The 17065-nt window shown below is 53.4% G+C and overlaps 1 protein-coding gene across 1 annotated transcript in view; it reads left to right on the top strand.

The window, feature by feature from the left end:
- The window catches only part of LOC128724535 (titin-like), a 140577-nt gene that overhangs the window by 21017 nt on the left and 102495 nt on the right, over window positions 1-17065 (top strand). The window contains exons 7-14 of the mRNA XM_053818260.1: window positions 1082-1273; window positions 1344-3006; window positions 4722-4882; window positions 7318-9193; window positions 9841-10220; window positions 10891-11427; window positions 11953-13665; window positions 14604-16179. Of these exons, the coding sequence (XP_053674235.1) occupies window positions 1082-1273; window positions 1344-3006; window positions 4722-4882; window positions 7318-9193; window positions 9841-10220; window positions 10891-11427; window positions 11953-13665; window positions 14604-16179 (8098 nt within the window). The remainder of the gene's footprint in view (window positions 1-1081; window positions 1274-1343; window positions 3007-4721; window positions 4883-7317; window positions 9194-9840; window positions 10221-10890; window positions 11428-11952; window positions 13666-14603; window positions 16180-17065) is intronic.

Below are 17065 nucleotides of genomic sequence, written 5' to 3'. Positions count from 1 at the left end.
GTACGCATCAACTGCCAGAGAGGCAACGTCGTGTTTACAGTAACCAACCGATGCACATTTCGTAATTGTTTAACGGAAGGAAACGCTCATGATCCCTCACCCGGGGCGGGCGTGATTTCAAGCAGGAACATTTGGTGGCAAAGGAAGAGAAGCCATAGAACCTGATCTGGGTTAGATGAGAGTCCGGAAATTATCGCTTTACCTATACTAATGGAAAATTGTACGCCTGTTTAGCCCTGTACGCGTGGGGAGCACTGACAACCGTACGCCACAACAATGTTTTTGTTTTCGTCTACAAAATTAAATCCAACACGCTTCGGTTCCGGAACACTGGGCCTCCTGACACACACAACTGCATACTGGCTGCCACAAACATTTGCCTTAATTCATCAGCATGGTGGCCGGTAAAGCCGTGCCCTCGCACACAGGCAGCAGGAAGCAAACCAACTTCCCGCTCGCGATGACAGGGTACGAGATGTGTACCGAGCTGTGTAAATATTTATAGAACCCGAAGGTTTTGTTTGTTCTGGGACGGGACCCATGCGCCAACGGTCCGAAAAGCTCACACGGGAGGGCATCCGTAAATGATGAATGAGTCGTCTGCGGGTCGGCTTCGGGTCGGCCGCGTTCCCATCAAACGCTCATTTCTCTGTCACTAACAATTAGCGATCGGTGCACCTGTCGCTGGTTCCACGTTTTGCCTCATGTCCCATCATGTCCTGTGCCCGGGACGGGAGCGTCCCGTCACGTGCGTCGTGCGTGACATTTAATTACACCCCCATGCGCCCTTTCGTCAGGGGGCGTGTTGTGCGCTCGAGTTTCGCTGGCGTAGGGTTTATGATGTGCAAAGGGCTGCGCCACAGACCGATCGAGTTGAACCATGGACGGGTTTGGCAACGTGCCGTACGTTGTTTTTTTTTTGCTGGTCCAATGGTTCAGGGTGAGCTGAAGCGATTCGATGGTTTGATCTATTGGGTGACAAATTGGGGCCTGGTATAATTAAAAAGGTGAAGAGCACTCCCCAACCCGTGGTTTTGAGATGTTTGTTTTAATTGGACCTCTTCGTTTCGATTTTCGTTAGGAGCTCGAGCGTCGGATTGATACGTGTCTGAATGCCGGCACGGAGCTCGTGCGTGAGTATCCCGAAACCAGCCCGTACATTCAGTCGGAAACGGACAGAGTCCGGAATGAATGGGCGGAACTGGTGCGTAAGATCGAGGAACATCGCCAGCAGTACATCCTCGCGATCGAGTACTTCGAGTTGCTGAGCACGGTACGTTCAGAAACAGCACGTTTCTTCAACGCGCGCATTCTGCTATAACACGCCTGTTTGTCTATTCCAGATTGAGGACCAATATCGCACGCTCAACGCGGAGCTTATCAACGCTAACAACAAGCTGACGATCCTGAACAACGTCGATGTGGCGAACGATCTGGTCGCGCAGGTTGACAGCACGATCAGAACGCACGAGACGCGTCAGCTGGATGCTCTTAAGAAGCTCGCAAGCCTGTCGGCGCAGCTGTACGGGTGCGATAAAACCACCACCATCTACACCGAGAACACGAAGCTCTTCCAGACGTTCTATAAGATCAAAGCGGAGGTGTACGAGCGAGCTAAAGAGCTGACTGAGCAGCAAGCTCGCCGCGAGGAGCAGCAACGCCAGGAGCAGTTACAGCGCGAACAGGAACAACAACGCTTGGAGCAGCTGCAAAAGGAGCAAGAGCAGTTGCGACTGGAGCAGGAACAGCTTCGACTAGAACAAGAACAACTCCGGCTGGAGCAGATGCAAAAGGAACAGGAAGAGCTACGTTTGAAGCAGCTACAACTCGAACAGGAGCAACAACGACTGGAACAAATGAAACGCGAGCAAGAGCAGCAGCGACTGGAGCAGCTGCAAAAGGAACAGGAACTGGAACGCCAGCGAGCGGAACAATTACAACGAGAACAGGAACAAGAACAACAACGCCTCGAGCAACTCAAGCAGGAGCAACAGCAGGAGCAACAACGGCTGGATCAACTCCAATGGGAGCAGGAACAAGAACAGCAACGATTGGAGCAACTCAAACGCGATCAAGAGCAGGAACAACAGCGACTAGAGCAGCTGAAGCGCGAACAAGAACAAGAAAAACAACGTATGGAGCAATTGCAGCGTGAAAAGGAACAAACCATCCAGCAGGAGCAACACGTGCTGAGCACGATCGTTGAAGACGTTCAAATCACAACGACTTCTCATGCCGGGTTGCCTCATCAGCAGCAATCGTTCGATGTGCAGACGATCGATGAAGAGCAGTACTTGCAGGAACCTCAGGTGCCACTCGTCATACAGACGGTTGAAGAACAAGTTCACGAGCACATCCACGAAGTCGTCAGCAGCTCAGTGGCTCCTTCACAGCCCGAAGCGATGTTGCGCGTTGTTCAACCCCTTTCGGACGTATCCGTACAGGAAGGGCAACGCGTTCGACTACAATGCGTGATAGCAGGTGTTCCCGATCCCACGATCGAGTGGTACAAAAACGGCATCAGCGTACACAGCAACCCAGACTACAGGACGAGCTTCGACCCAGTCAGTGGTGTCTGTACGCTGTTGATCGATGAAACCGTCACCGCAGATAGTGCGGATATTCTGTGCCGAGCTGTAAACGAAGCCGGTGTTGCGGATACGGCAGCTCGGTTGCTTGTAACGGAGGCACCACCTCCACCACCGAAACCCGCCGGAACGGCTCCAACCTTCACGATGCACCTGCTCGAAGGAGGTTTCGCTCAGGAAGGACAACCATTTCAGTATGATTGCGTGGTCGGAGGCCAACCAACGCCTACGATTCACTGGTTCAAGGGTGATGTGTGCATCGATGGTTCACCGGATTACCGGCAATCGTACGATCCTGCAACGGGCGTCGCGTCCTTGCGCATCGAGCAGGTTTACCTCGAGGATCAAACGCGCTACACGTGCCGGGCGGTGAACGATTGCGGATCGGACGAAACGAGCGCGTACCTCACGGTCAAGCGTAAGTATCACGCCGTGGTTTGAGCCAACTGCGAGGCGGGCTTGATTGATTCACCGGTACTAGTTGCGGGCGATCGGGTCGAGTGTGACGGTTCGATGCGGTTGCACGAGGATGTGCTTTGCTTCGTTCAAGCGGTGTCTAGGGACAGTGGCGAAGAAAAATTCAGCAAGTACGTGCGTGCCTGGTGGAAAGTGTGTCTAGTGTGAATAGAATACGCCCGACCGTCATTTTTGTGTGCCATGGTCGCGATAGGTAGTGCTGATTAAACGATAACTCCAGCGAGCGATGGAGGCGCCTGGTGGTTGTTTGGTATAAAAGACCAGGCGTCTCCATTTGAAGCTGTTTTGGATTGTGTTTTGGATTGACACCTGCTTTGCTAAAAAAAACAAGGAAAAGTTGGTTTGTATAACCATTGCCAATTTTAAAATGATGATCAAAAACCGTAGAATTGCCTATGCAAAGATCGATGGAGGCGCCTGGTATTTTACTCGTACAAACAACCAGACGTCTCTATTTCAAACGGCTTTGAATTCTGCTTTGAAGTAGCGCTTATTTTCCCAAGAAAAAAACATGGATAAATGCTTGTTTACGTAATCAATGCCGATTTTAAATTATTGATCAAGATAACCGTGCAAATGGATAACTTGATCGGTATGGGATGAAAAATTACCCAAGCCCACTTGAAGTGGCACTAGATAAATCATAGTTTCTAAAGGCAGGAATAAAATACACTAATACGTCCCGCCATGAAGAAGATTTCTTTTTCTCTTCTCTTCGGCAGCTTAAGTATGCCACTTTAAGTCTAAATCCACTGCCCCTTCTCAGAACGAACGTACCTCCCAGCTCGTTAACGACACAACCGTCACAGAAATTACACGCATCGCCAGCTAATGGTGCGTTAATCTTTTGCAATAATTCTCTGCACCCAATTGAAGCAGACAGATGCGGGACCAAAAAGCCCCAGAGAGGGGCTACTTAGCGAGCACGCGGCCCCAAGCTAAGCGTGCAGGTTTCAAGGCGTGCATCACCGCACGCCAACCTTTCGATGATCGTTCTCGGACGTTTGAGATTACACGCTCGATCGCATTCCGTCGGCGGTGTACTTAGCTTGAAGAGCGTGCGCTATAGAGCTGCATTTCGGGCTGCAACATTGTCGCAATCCGCAGAAGCCTCCCCAAGGGGGTTTCATTTGACGACAAAATTTGGAGGAAGCACATATTTTTTCTTCTTTCTCGAACTATTCGACCATCACAAGACGATGGTCTATGCAAAGCAGTGGAGCCGCCACGAGCGCTTTCGGTTGTGTCCGCGAGAACGAAGAAAGGACACCGAATGGGCGGGAGAAAAGGGGCACGAACAAAACGCCGCCAAGAAACGCAGTCGGTGCTATTTTTGAGGACCTGAATGTGAATAACGCTCATTCGTTAGAGGCGTGTTAGCACCCTACTGTACGCCAATGGTACCACAAACAAGAAAAAGAAAGGCACAAAAACACCAAACAGACCATTTCCTCCGTTGATGTAGGTGTACGAAAAGCCGCCACAACACGGCAGCGCAGCTCTCCACCGGTTGAGCTGTCCGATCAGCTGCTCGCACCTGTTCGCTAGGCTTTTAAGCGCGCCCTTAGAATGATTCTTCCATTGGAGATGCATTAGCTGAGCGTTCTGATTTTTTTTATTTGGTTTTCCTTTTTACTTCCTTCCCCGAACTAACAGCGCTGGAACCGACCGAATTTCCCGACTTCCCGGAGCCGCTGTCGAACGTGATGGCGCGCGTGGGACAAAAGATCCGGCTCGAGGCGAAAGTAAGCGGCACACCGACACCGGAGCTGATGTGGACGCATGATGGCAAACACTTCACCAACCGCGAAGTCAAAGTAAGTCCACCGCCGGGGGTTGGGCGCGAATGTGCAACAACTTTTCCAAATATTTATCCCCAGGAAGGCGTCGATTTTCATTCAGCAGCGAAGGTGTTGTAAATGTATTGCAGGAATATCTTTTTTTTCCCCACATCTCTCGTTGGTTTAGTAGTTTATCTACGATATAAACCTCCACACATACACACGCCCACAAAAATCGCACACAATTTCCTTCCCCCTATTTTTATTTTTTGACACACACACACACAAAAGATTCACCATAACCTTCCGTGTTTTCTGCCGACAACAACAAAAAAAGAACAGCACAAATCACGCAACAACACTCTCTCCCCCCTTTCTACGCTAGTTTCGCTCCCTCTGTTAACTCGCTAAAATGCGCCACGCAGGAAACGCCATCGCGCCTTAATTAAGCCATCCAGTGGAGCATCATTTCAGGTTGTCAAACGAATTAGCGCATTCGCGTCACACCTTTCCCGCGCGCAGTTCGCCAAACCCTCCCCAACATTGGAAGGTCCTTCTTGTGTGCTTTGGTGTAACCTTCCCTTCCCCGTGTGTGGATCCCCACCTCGAGTATGTGTGTGTGTGTGTATTTGTGTGTGTGTGCGTACTCAACCCGCTGTACATAGCATATGTGCGTTAGCTTACGCACGATTTCCCGGCATTCAGCCAGCTCCGGGATCAGCGCAAATTGTCGGACCTGGTACCGATGTATCGATGTCATGTAACGTACCCGGTTGTTGTGTGTTTGATCGCTGGCGCGGACTTCGGAAGGTTCCCTCTCGGATTGCTCGATCGCTTTTCGCTCCTACAGCCCATCCACGCGTTGCGGTTGTCGTTATTTATTCCACGATATGTTCCAATTCTGTAGATTTTAATTATAATAGTTAAAAATAGATAAATCTCTCTCTCGGTCTATCCGGAGGTGGCGAACCGAACTAGCGCGATCGTGTACGTGTGTCGATCGCGCATGCTCCGGAGAATACGCATCAGCAGACGGTGCCACACACAGGCACCGTTGGTGACAAACTGTCCCATGTGGCGGGTCAAACCCTGAGGGCCCGCTACCGTGTCTCGGGTGGCGGGAAAAAACCACAAACACAGTGGCGTTTTCATTTTTCTTCCCCACTGTTTTTCCCCGACGCCTTGTGCTGGTGTTGGAGCACCGTGTTATGACATCGCGTTGAGCTGTGCGCAGCCGTACGGTTGCCGTTGCCAGAAGGGTTTGAAATCATACCACCCTAGGGCTCCAGGTCTGTTTATGTTGCCACACCGAACACCTGCATCGGGTGGGTCGAGGTGTCGGTGCTCATTGCCTCGCGAAAGATCGATCGAAGAAAGGCGAGCGAACGTGAGCGGTGAAAATGATACGCCTGCCCACCGATGCCGATAATCGGCTCAGCCAAGATGGCAAGATTTATGATCGATGAGACCGGGATCAGCTCGTGGCGAGGACAAACAAGCGCCTGACGGACAGATTCGAGGTTTTTTTTTGTTTTTAAATGTTCACCGATCGTATTGTTGTAGCCTTCCCCCGGTTGTCCTTGTATTGTTTGCTGTTTTGCCTGCCACCGGTGGAAGGATATTTATATCTGCTTGGCGTGAAGGGCACAGCCCCGGTTTCGTTGTTTGTTTCTCTCAAATCCGGCCACCCCGCCCATGAGGGTAAATTTCCGTGCAAGCGAATTATGAGCCACGGTTGAAAATTCCAACCCACTGCAATGCGCTCCCAGCGGCGGTTTTGCAATTGAGCGTGCAGGTGCAAGATCGGTTGAATGAACTGCACCTGCATCCAGCAGCCGGTGGGTGGTTTTGGGAAAATTTTCCACCATCACGAAAACAAGTGTCCCCCCCCCGCCTGCTACCGTGCCCGGTGGAAGGGTGAAAAGGTGAAAAATGGTCGGAAAACTTGCCACCTCAATCGCACCACCACCACGCGTCTTCGTGTCAGCTTTCACGTACGGCGGGCATCTCAAACGATCGCCGCGTGTAAAAAGATCGCCGATCGTCCGTGTGATCCCCGTGATTTGTTAAGCCGCGCGTGTGTGTGTGTGTTTTGAGGTAGATAAATGTTCGGGTTTCGTTCGGTTTTCCGTTCCCGAAAGTGATTGTTTTGAGGTGAGACGGGCCATGTGTGCAGGTTGATCTCGAGCTACCACCTCTTTTGGGGTGGGAAAAAGGCCTGTGGGATGCGCGCTGGGAGCCAACAGCCAGCCCTTATATATAAACAGACCCCCCCCCCCCACACACACACACACAGCTGGGTGCAGGAGAAGATCGACTACAAGCGATCGTCACACAAACACCACCACAACACACCGCTGGCTGGCAAACCTCCCACCCCCAATATTCGGGACGACGACGACGACGACGACGACGACGACGGAGAGTTGTGCGAGACCTCGCGACTGAATCCGTTCCGTTCTTCATTTTAGTTCTTCTACGAAAACGGCCGAGCACAATTGGTCATAGACGAGGCATTCCTGAAGGATGCTGGTGTCTACACGCTAACCGCCAAGAATCTCGCCGGTGAACAGTGCTGCTCGTGTAATGTGGTGGTAAAAGGTCGCCTGCCAAACGAAACCAGCGACTCGGAACTAGCAAGCGATATGGAACCAGTAAAACCCGCGGTTCAGCTCCCGCTGCGGGACGTGTCCGTCTTCGAGGGCAAACCGGTGCGGCTCGACTGCGTGATCGTCGGCCAACCGGAACCGGAGGTGATCTGGTACCACGGCGAACGCCCGGTGAAGGAATCCCCCGACGTTCAGCTGCTCTTCCAGGGCGACCGGTGTTCGCTCGTCATCCGCGAGGCGTTCCTCGAGGATGCGGGCCCGTACCGGGTGGTCGCTATAAATAGCGCCGGTGAGGCGTCGAGCCAGTGTGCCGTACTCGTGACCCCGCTTAACACGGCCGAACCAGCCGTCCGGCAGCCGGTCGAACGCGTGCTACCGGACGTTGGTGCTCCGCCGCGGTTCGAGCGGCTGCTGAGCGATATCCTCGCGGATGAGGGCGAACGGGCGCAGTTCGAATGTGCGGTTAGTGGTGATCCACGGCCAACGATTCGGTGGTTGGTGAACAACCGCGAGATCCCGACGGATGTGACCGTGTCACCGCGCGTGCATTGCGTCGTGCGGGACGATGGCGTTGTGAAGCTCGTGATCGAGCGCGTCCTGCCGGATGATAAGGGCGTGTATACCGTGAAGGCGGCGAACGCGGCCGGTGAGGTGAAGTGCTTCTCGAACCTGATCGTAAAGTCGATCAACGCACCGGAGTTTGAGGCCGCCAGTACGCCGGCGTTCCTCACCGAGAGCCAGGTGTGCCCGACGTTCCGGGAGCTGTTTGCGGATCGCGTCGTGCGGCTGCATGAACCGACGAAGTTTGAGTGCATCGTGACGGGAAAGCCGCAGCCAAAGGTGCGATGGTTTTTCAACGACCAACCGGTGCAGGGGCATGATTTTCTCGTGTCGACGAGTGGCGATCGGCAGGTGCTTGCGATACCTGAGGTGCGGCCGGAGTTGACGGGCAAGATCACGTGCTACGCGGAGAACGAAGCTGGCAATGCGCAGTGTGTGGCGATTGTGCAGCTGCTCGAGCAGCTGGGAGGGCTTGGAGGGCCGAATCCGATGCCGGGTCAGCAACCACTGCCGCCGATTGTGACGGGTGAATCGATGCAGCAGGTTGACACCACCGGTTCGTCTTGTGTGACGCTGCAGAAGCACGTGACCACCACGTCATCGACGTCCTCGTCGTCGTTTTCATCTGCCTCGATGGTGCAGCAGAACGGGGTAGCTCACACGCACTCGGAAACGCACGCCGAATCGGCCAAACTGGACCGTTCCTTCCGGCAGGTTGGTGAACAACCAGCGGAAATCGCTGAAGCCTCACAATTCCAGCGATACGATCAGGTCAATGGTGGACCTGCAACCGTCCAGCATGAGGCGTCCTCGTTCGTGGGAGTTGCACCAAACCACGAAACCATCATCGCTAACTCTGGTCAGATTAGCACGGGAAAACCGGCCCGCCGGAACATGGCGCCAAGGTTCGTGACGCCGTTTAATGGGAAAATCGTCGACCAAGGTGCGGACGTCATCATCGAGGGCATCGTCGATGGGTACCCGATGCCGGATGTCACCATCACGCGGAATGACGTCGAGCTGCAACCGGATGGGGATCGCGTGAAGGTGTCCTACTCGCTGAATAAGATCGTCGTCGAGTTGCGCAATGTGTCGCCGCTTGATGCGGGCCGGTATACGGCTACGGCTTCGAATGCGGCTGGAGCTTCTACGAGCACTGCGGATTTGGTGGTCAAAAGTAAGCTTCTGCTGTCTGTGTTGCTTGGTAGCGAGCCGAGAAGGGAGAAAAACGATCGAACTGCGGGTGCCTTTGACTTGACGAGCTGATAGGCTTCGTGTCGTGGATTTTTGTTTGTTTGGATTTATTTCAAAATTCCTTTGAAAACCCTGACATACTGGCCCTTTTATCCTTGCAACAAAGATGGCCAGATGTTTAGAGGTATTTTCGAAATTTTGGAACATAAGAAACTTGTGGTTCGAACTGACATTTAAATTCCGTCCGATCATACATCAGGTGGAAGTTCTGTTCCAAGCCTCTTGCTCCTCAAACAACTTCAATACCTTTCGATAGTCCATCGGATAGAAGTTCTGTTCAAAGGTAGCTCATTTTTCTAAAAAAAAACATCTGCTCTAACATCGTCAAGAAGCTTATCAGCTCCCTTAATCACGTCTCATCACAGACGATCGTTTTCAAAATGCTTCGTCAAGCTGTCAGTAGAAAAAGAAAAACACTCACCTATTTTTCCTCTTGCTTTTTATCCCTTTTGTTATCGGGGACATATTTCCCCCTCCCGGACTCTCTCGCCCTCTCTCTCTCTCTCTCTCTCTCTCCACAACCCGTACCCGTGTGTGTGTGTAAATATGTCGCCCCCTACAACCCTCCAGAGTCCATCTTTCCGCCAGTGTTCGGCAGACGCCTGCAGGCACAAACCGTGCGCACAGGCGAACGGGTCGTCCTGGACGCGGAAGTGACCGGCACACCCGAACCGTCCGTAGCCTGGTTCAAGGATGGGCGCCCGGTGCAGGAAGCCCTTGCGCCTGGTAGCTACGCCCTGCAGCAGGTCGGTCCCTGCTGCAAGCTAGTGTTCGAGCAGGTCACCACGGGTGACTCGGGCAAGTACATGGTGCTGGCCACGAACGCCGGTGGTGAAGCGCAGAGTACGGCCGACATTGCGGTGTTGCCGTGCGATAGTGCCGCTCAACCTGCACCACATCCGGCACCTCAGAAGCACGTCTCGTTCGTGGACATGGTGCAGCAACAGCAGGTAAATACACTGCAGAAAAAAAAAACCCACTGTACGATAATACAGTGCTGGTGCAATATTTGCGTGGGTGTGTGCGCGGGAGAAAACTCGCCACACCGAACGCACGTGTGCGTGTGTGTGTGTGTGCTAGTAGTTTTAGTGCTTAATGTGTGCAAGTGGCACGAAAGTGTGCTGTATCTGCTTTACCGATCAAAAAAATAAATCCAAAAATGAACTGCAACAGGTGCAAAACCGTATAACACTCCGCCATACTGAATCGCTTATCCTGGAAACAGCATAACACGAGATTGAGCTTAAAAGCTCGATTGCAAAAGCTTCGCTTCCGGAACCGCTCATCCTCATTGCCATTGATCAATCGTCTACATGTATATATATCTCTCTCTCTCTCTCTCTCTTCTTTCTTTCTCTTTCGCTCTCGAATCTACCTGGTTCTTTCTTCTGTCGATTGTACCTATTTGTGGTGTATCAAACCCATCGTTATCACACCATTTTTCATCTCTTCTACCAACCACACGTTGTGCACAACATCTCTATCGCTCACCATCACGACACGACCAAACCTCCCCCCCAAAAAATAATCATAATACAACTCCGATCGCGCGATCACCTCGATCGACGTGCCTCGTGCGATATGTGGCCGTGTGTGCGTAAAAACAAAAAAAAAAAAAAGCCCGACCCGGACGGTGCACTGGGGTCAGACACGAGCGGTTTCACCACGCACCAGGAGTACGCAAGTGAGGCGCAACTACACGGTCCAACAACAGAATCGACGATCGTCACCGAGACACGTCGCACGACCGAAGCGACGATGCGTATGGAGCACAAGATCAGCTTTCCCGAGCTGCCTGTGCGATGCTCACAGCGCACGCAAACACCCACGGTGACAACCGACGAAACGGGCACGAGCCCGGTCAGGATGTCACCACCGGCTGGTACCGAACAGAGCACCACCGGCACCAACACCGACCACATCCGAACGCGCACGGGCGCGACACAAACGCTGGCGGCAGGCGCACCAACACCAGCACAAACCGCGACACCAGTGCAGCCACCGGCAACGGTCCAATTCGGGCACCCGGGTCAGTCCGAATCGCGGTGGGATAGCAGCACTAGTAGCAGCAGTACCGTCGTGCGTGATCAACCGACGTCACACGAGCGACCGTTCCCGTTGCAACCGGCCGTGGTTGAGCAGCTTCCGGTGCCGTTGGTAGGTGGTACCGAGCAGCGACCGCTAGAGGGCGCCCGGGTGGACTTTTTGCGCCCGCAACCGGAACCGATCCCAACGCCACCGATCGGTGCGTGTCCGGTGGGCTTTCCGGTGATCGTACACCGTGCGCCGGTGTGCGTGACACCCCGCCCGGTGTCCTGCTACCGTGCGCGACCGGTAAGCGTACCGGAAGTGGCGGTGCGTGCGCGTAGTACATCGCCCCGACCATCGGCGGACGCGATCGCGATGGAACGGCTTTGGTCCGGTGCGAAGGTGTTCGGTGAACGGAAGGTGTTTGAAGAACCGGCACCGGTTTATCGGCAGTACCGGCCACCACCAGCGCCATCATCTTCTTCATCCTTCACCAAGCATACCACCAACTCCACAACAACCACCACCACCACCACCACTACTAGCAAGCAACAGCAACACTACTCGACACTGCCGTTCGCACGCAAGCCAACGCAACCGCACCATGAACAACCCGCTAAAGCCCGTTTCGATACGATTCGATCCGATTTTCAGCCGATTTACCAGCAACCCGCCCCATCCCCAGCAACCGTTGCGCAACCACCACCGCAGATGTACGCGTCCTTCGCAACCACGCAGCAGTTCCAGGCCTCCCAGGTGCTGTCTCAGCAGCAGTACTCGCAATCGACGATGCAGTACCAACCGTACAAACCATCGCTCGGTGTTGATGGGCCCGCGGTTCGTGCGCCATCACCTTCCGGTTTTGTCGTCAACCAGGCGGCTCCACCACCGTTGCAGAGTTTCCCGCCCAAGATGGCGCCGTATAAGCCACCAGCCTCGGTACCGGCAGCACCTGCGCCGGCGGTGTTCACACCAGCACCAGCTCCGGTTGTGTTGCCACCAACGGGACAAGGTTGCACGTTGACACCGGTGCCGGGAGCTGTGCCCGCTTTTACGGCAGGACCTTCGTACAACCAAACACCGCAACCGTACAAGCCGTTGCCCCCGCCGACCATTGCGCCTGGTTCGTACGCGCCAGGTGCACCAGCGACGGCTTCGCTGACGGAGTCGTTTGCAGCGGGTGCTTATGCAACGCCTCAAACTGTGCCGCAACCGCAGGTGTACGCACCACCGGCACCGGAACCGACTGGTCCGGTGTCGTTGCCTCCGTATCAGGAGCCATTGTCCTTCTCGAGCCAGCCCACTGTTGAGCCACTCTACCCAGGTCAGTTGGGTCAATCGGTGCAGCAACAGCAGCAACAGCAGCAACAGCAGGTTTACCAGCAGCAGCAGCAGCAGCAGCAGATGTACCAGCAACAACAGCAGGTTTATCAACAGCAACAGGTATACCAGCAACAGCAGCAAGCTTACCAACAACACCAGCAGCAACACCAGCAGCAGTACTACATGGAGCAGCAGCAACAGCAACAGGAGGAGGTCTACAAGAAGCTCTCGGTGAAGGAAACGAAAAAGATCTTCGAGGAAACGCTGCTCCAGCAGCAGCAGCAGCAGCAGCAACCGTACGGTGACCTAAAGGCACCCCGCATGGTGCAGTCGATGCGTCAACCAGCAACCGCACCGCTACCGGTTGACTTTGGGTACGGTGCGATCGCCGAGCTTGGGCTTGAACCCGGGCCCCAGCCGACGATGGGCTACGCTCCGAAGGCAGCGAGCGAGCGCAAGAGCTCCTACTACCGGGAGCAGATCGAGCAGTCCCTGCTGGAGAGCATGGATAAGGAACCGGAACGCGTACCGGCCGGCGGTGTCAAGATTATCCCGCCCAGCCCGCGCAAGAAGTCGGTCGGTAAGCCACCGGCACCGGCGGGACAATCGGACACCGCGGGAGGAGTGCCTGTGCCGCTCGATCAGCCGGCCGAGCCGCAGCCCATGACGAAGAGCCCGTTCACCGCGACCGAGAGTGAGTGCGAGAGTGATCTGGAAGGTGTTCGCAAGCAGAATGGCTACCTTGCGGATACGGAGGAGGTCGCCGTGCAGAAGACTACTACGGTTGCGTTTGAGCAGCAACAGCAGCTGCAGCAGCAGCAGCAGACGATTGAGAGCTTCAGCAGCAGCTCGAGCAAGGTGGAGACGCACTCGTCGTCGGTTGTTAGCGAGCAGCAGACGGTTGTCCAGCAACAGGCTGAGTTGCAGGCTCAGGACATGCCGCAGGTGTTGCAGGAAAGCGTCCAAACGGTCGCGTCCGAGGAACAACAGGTGCAGCAACAATCGGAGGAGGTGATCACCTCGACTTCGGAGACCATGCAGAAGGTTCGCAAAATGCATGATTCGTGTGTGTATTGGTGTGTGTGTGCATGTGGATGATCGTAAACGTTTCTAGCCGCTTCCTGTTCCAAGTGCTCACTTTTACTGACCCTCAACTACCCAACGGAAAAAGGCTGTTGCAAGAGTAGTAGGCTTTGCAAACATCAACGTTTTCCCCCCAATATGTCAGTGTGTAAGCGTGTGTGTGTGTGTTTTTTCGCTAATCCTACTAAAAAGTAGGCCATGTGCGAGACGTCTCAATCGCTGACGGCAACTTCGTCCCTCGATCGAACATCGATCGCCAGCAGAGAGGACCATGACCGTCAGCGAGCCGCAGTCGAAATCCCATTGTGGGCGTGCGTGCGTGTGTGTACGTGTGTGTGTAACGAACTAATCGATCTATGTCAATGTTTATTTTAGCGTATTTGATGTTTTACTTTTCTTTTCCATTTTTTTTATTCGATTTCACGATCGACCGTCAAGAGCACCGCGGCCAAAGTCGTAGGGCGTGTTTCGTCCTTTTTCGTTGTTGTTTTTTTTTATAATTGTTTCTTTTTCGCGCTGCGCTCAACCGCGCAGAAGCAAACATGGCGTCGAGGAGATGCGCGAAACCGCGCTTTGTGTGTCAATGTGAAATTCCGCTCGTTTCGAATTGTTGTGCGGTGTTATTTTAATTGGGCTTGCGCTTGAGATTCTGCGATTTATTTACATAGTTTTCTTTTTTCTTCTCTCTTTCTTTCCCTCCCTTCCTCTTGTTTTATGTGTCTTTTGTGTCTTTTTCCATCTCTCTCTTTCTCTCTCTCTCTCTCTCACACACGCACTGTCTGTCCTGTTGTTTTTCCCCCTCTAATCTATCCGTTTCGTTCCGAACGTCCTTCTGTGGCTTTCTGTCGTCTGTCACGCTCTATCCCTGTGCCTTTCGCAACTTTCAACTCGACTATTAGGAAACGGTTGAGGAGGTCAGCAGCAAGAGCAACTTCCTCGTCAACAACGACCTGCCGGAGGATCTGCAACCGGTGAAGGTGTTGCCAACCGAAGAACCGCTACCAACGCTAAAGCATGTCCCCGTACCGACCGCTGTTCAACCCGTTCCGGAACCGGCCTCGATCCCGGCTGAACCCATGCCGGTGGAGCAACCTCAGCAACCGCTCCAGCAACAGCTGCAACCCGAACCGGTTGGTATGCCTACGGTGCAGCAAAACGGCTACCCAACACCGAGCCCAGCTCAGCCGTTCCTGTCCGATTATGAGAGTGATGCCGCACCATGCCCGGTGGCGGGTTACAAACCAGTCCACCCGGTGTTTGTGCCACCGAAGCAGGAGTTCACTACGGGGGCGGCTGTACCACCGCCGTCAGTATTCGATCCCATCGACAAAATTCAAGCGAACCAAACTAAACCAACGGACGCACCAAAGATCGAGAAACCGAAACCGATCAGCTACGTGCAGCAGCAGCAGCAGCAACAGGAGCAGTACCAGTCGTACCAGCAGCAGCAGAGCTCGTCCTATCAGCAGCAAACCTATCAGCAACACTCTTATCAGCAGCAGCAGCAGCAGCAACAAGCCCAATCGTTCCCACCGGCCGTTCAGTCGGTGCCGGCACAATACTACACCTCGGTCACTGGCCAACCGGTGCATAATACGATCGCAACCGAAACATCGAACACGCTGCAGATGAAGGAGATGACCGAGAGTAGCGCACGTGTGCTGAACATGCAGCAAACCAAGCACGTGGTCAGTCTCGAGCAACACCAACTGCAGCAACAGCAGCAGCAGCAGCAGCAACAATCGTCCTCGTTCATGCAGAAACCGGGTCGTTTCACACCGGGCGAGTACCGCGACAGTGACGGTTACGATAGCGATGGTACGCGCATTCGCCCCATGTGGACCCCGCATCCGTCGGACAGTGATGAGCCGCATTATCGCAGCGTGCGGCCAAACTTCCAGCAGGCCCGCTCGACGAGCTTACCGCGCCAGTACGAGCGCATTCAAACGCCGATGGAGTTTGACACGCTGCCGGTGCAGATGCCAACGCGCATCGACGTTGCGGCTGGTGGGCTTGAGCAGAGCCATCAACGCAGCAGCTCGCTGTCACGCCAGAGCACGCAGCTCGAGACGACGACCACCGTGACGACGGAGACGCTGCGTACGCAAACGCTGGATCGGTATGCTTCGAAGCGGTTGGCCACGACGCCGGTACCGAATACGCGCGATGATATGGCGGTGAAGGCGCACCGGGTTGCGCCGGTTAGCTTTGTGCCGCGGCAGGCTCAAGCGCAGGCTCAGGCGCAGGCTGATGGTATGGCGCAAGCGTTTAAGGCGAAGGCGTACCACTTCAGCAATGAGGTGATGACGGATATTAAGAAGACACCGATCAAACCGATCCTGAAGAACGCGTACGGTGCGCCTGCGATCCAACAGCAGTATCAGCAACAACTGCCACCGCAAATGGTTGCTGCTCCGCAGGGTGTTCAACAGACACCGCAGGTTTACCGGGATGAATCACGAGTGTCGCAGTATGGTGAGTAGTTTGGTTTGATTTTTCGTTTTTTTTTCCTTTTTTTTTTGGTTCATTTTTTCATGCCCCACTTAACATGCCCTGCAACCCGGAGAGGTTGTTCTGAAATTGTTCCCTTTGGGGCATTTGCCCACCTGTTGCTGGAAGACGTGCAAAATGGAAAGGGTGCGTTTGATTCTGGGGGTGTTTTCGCTATAAGTTGTTCTTGCAATCGGTTAGACGAAGGCTTGATGTATGATAAAGAACCGGAAAATGTATGCAAATTGATTGATTTCCTCGGTTCCAGACACGCGAACTGGAACCAACAAAATCTGGTGTATTTTCTGTAATAGGGATAATTATTGATCATCATTTTGTGCACCTTGTTGTTAATGATTTTAATTGACGTAGGAGTAAAGTACGTAACTCGATTTTACAGTATTAAAATCGTGCCAAAAATCATTTTTTTTAAGCTCTAGTATTAAATCAGAAATTAAAATGTGGATTTAGAATGATTTATCAACCCTGCTCGTATTTCCAATACGATCATTTCGAAGATAACACCTTTGATAATAATGATTCCTTGCCACCAGTACCAGAGATAAATACCACATTCAATAGGGCGTTTTTTTTGTTGCTCGAGGCCAGATTTTCCTCACACGAAAATAACAGCTGTGCAACCTAAGGACACGGTCCGCATAACAGGACCCGCGAGAAAACGTACCGGGGCGCACTTATTATAAATCGACCACCGGGAACGCTTCCGCATCGTCGCGACGAATCCCACGGTTGACATACCGACATGGCGCAATGGTAAAGGCCCGCGTAATCAAACTTGACGCACACAAACCAGCTGAGTATTTTAGCAGCACACCCAGCGACATCCGTCGTTCCGTTTTATTTCCTTTCA

The sequence above is a fragment of the Anopheles nili genome, chromosome 3, assembly GCF_943737925.1.
Source record: "Anopheles nili chromosome 3, idAnoNiliSN_F5_01, whole genome shotgun sequence".
Lineage (NCBI taxonomy): Eukaryota > Metazoa > Arthropoda > Insecta > Diptera > Culicidae > Anopheles > Anopheles nili.
Note: the sequence above shows the minus strand (reverse complement) of the source record. Positions and strands in the feature narration are given on the sequence as shown.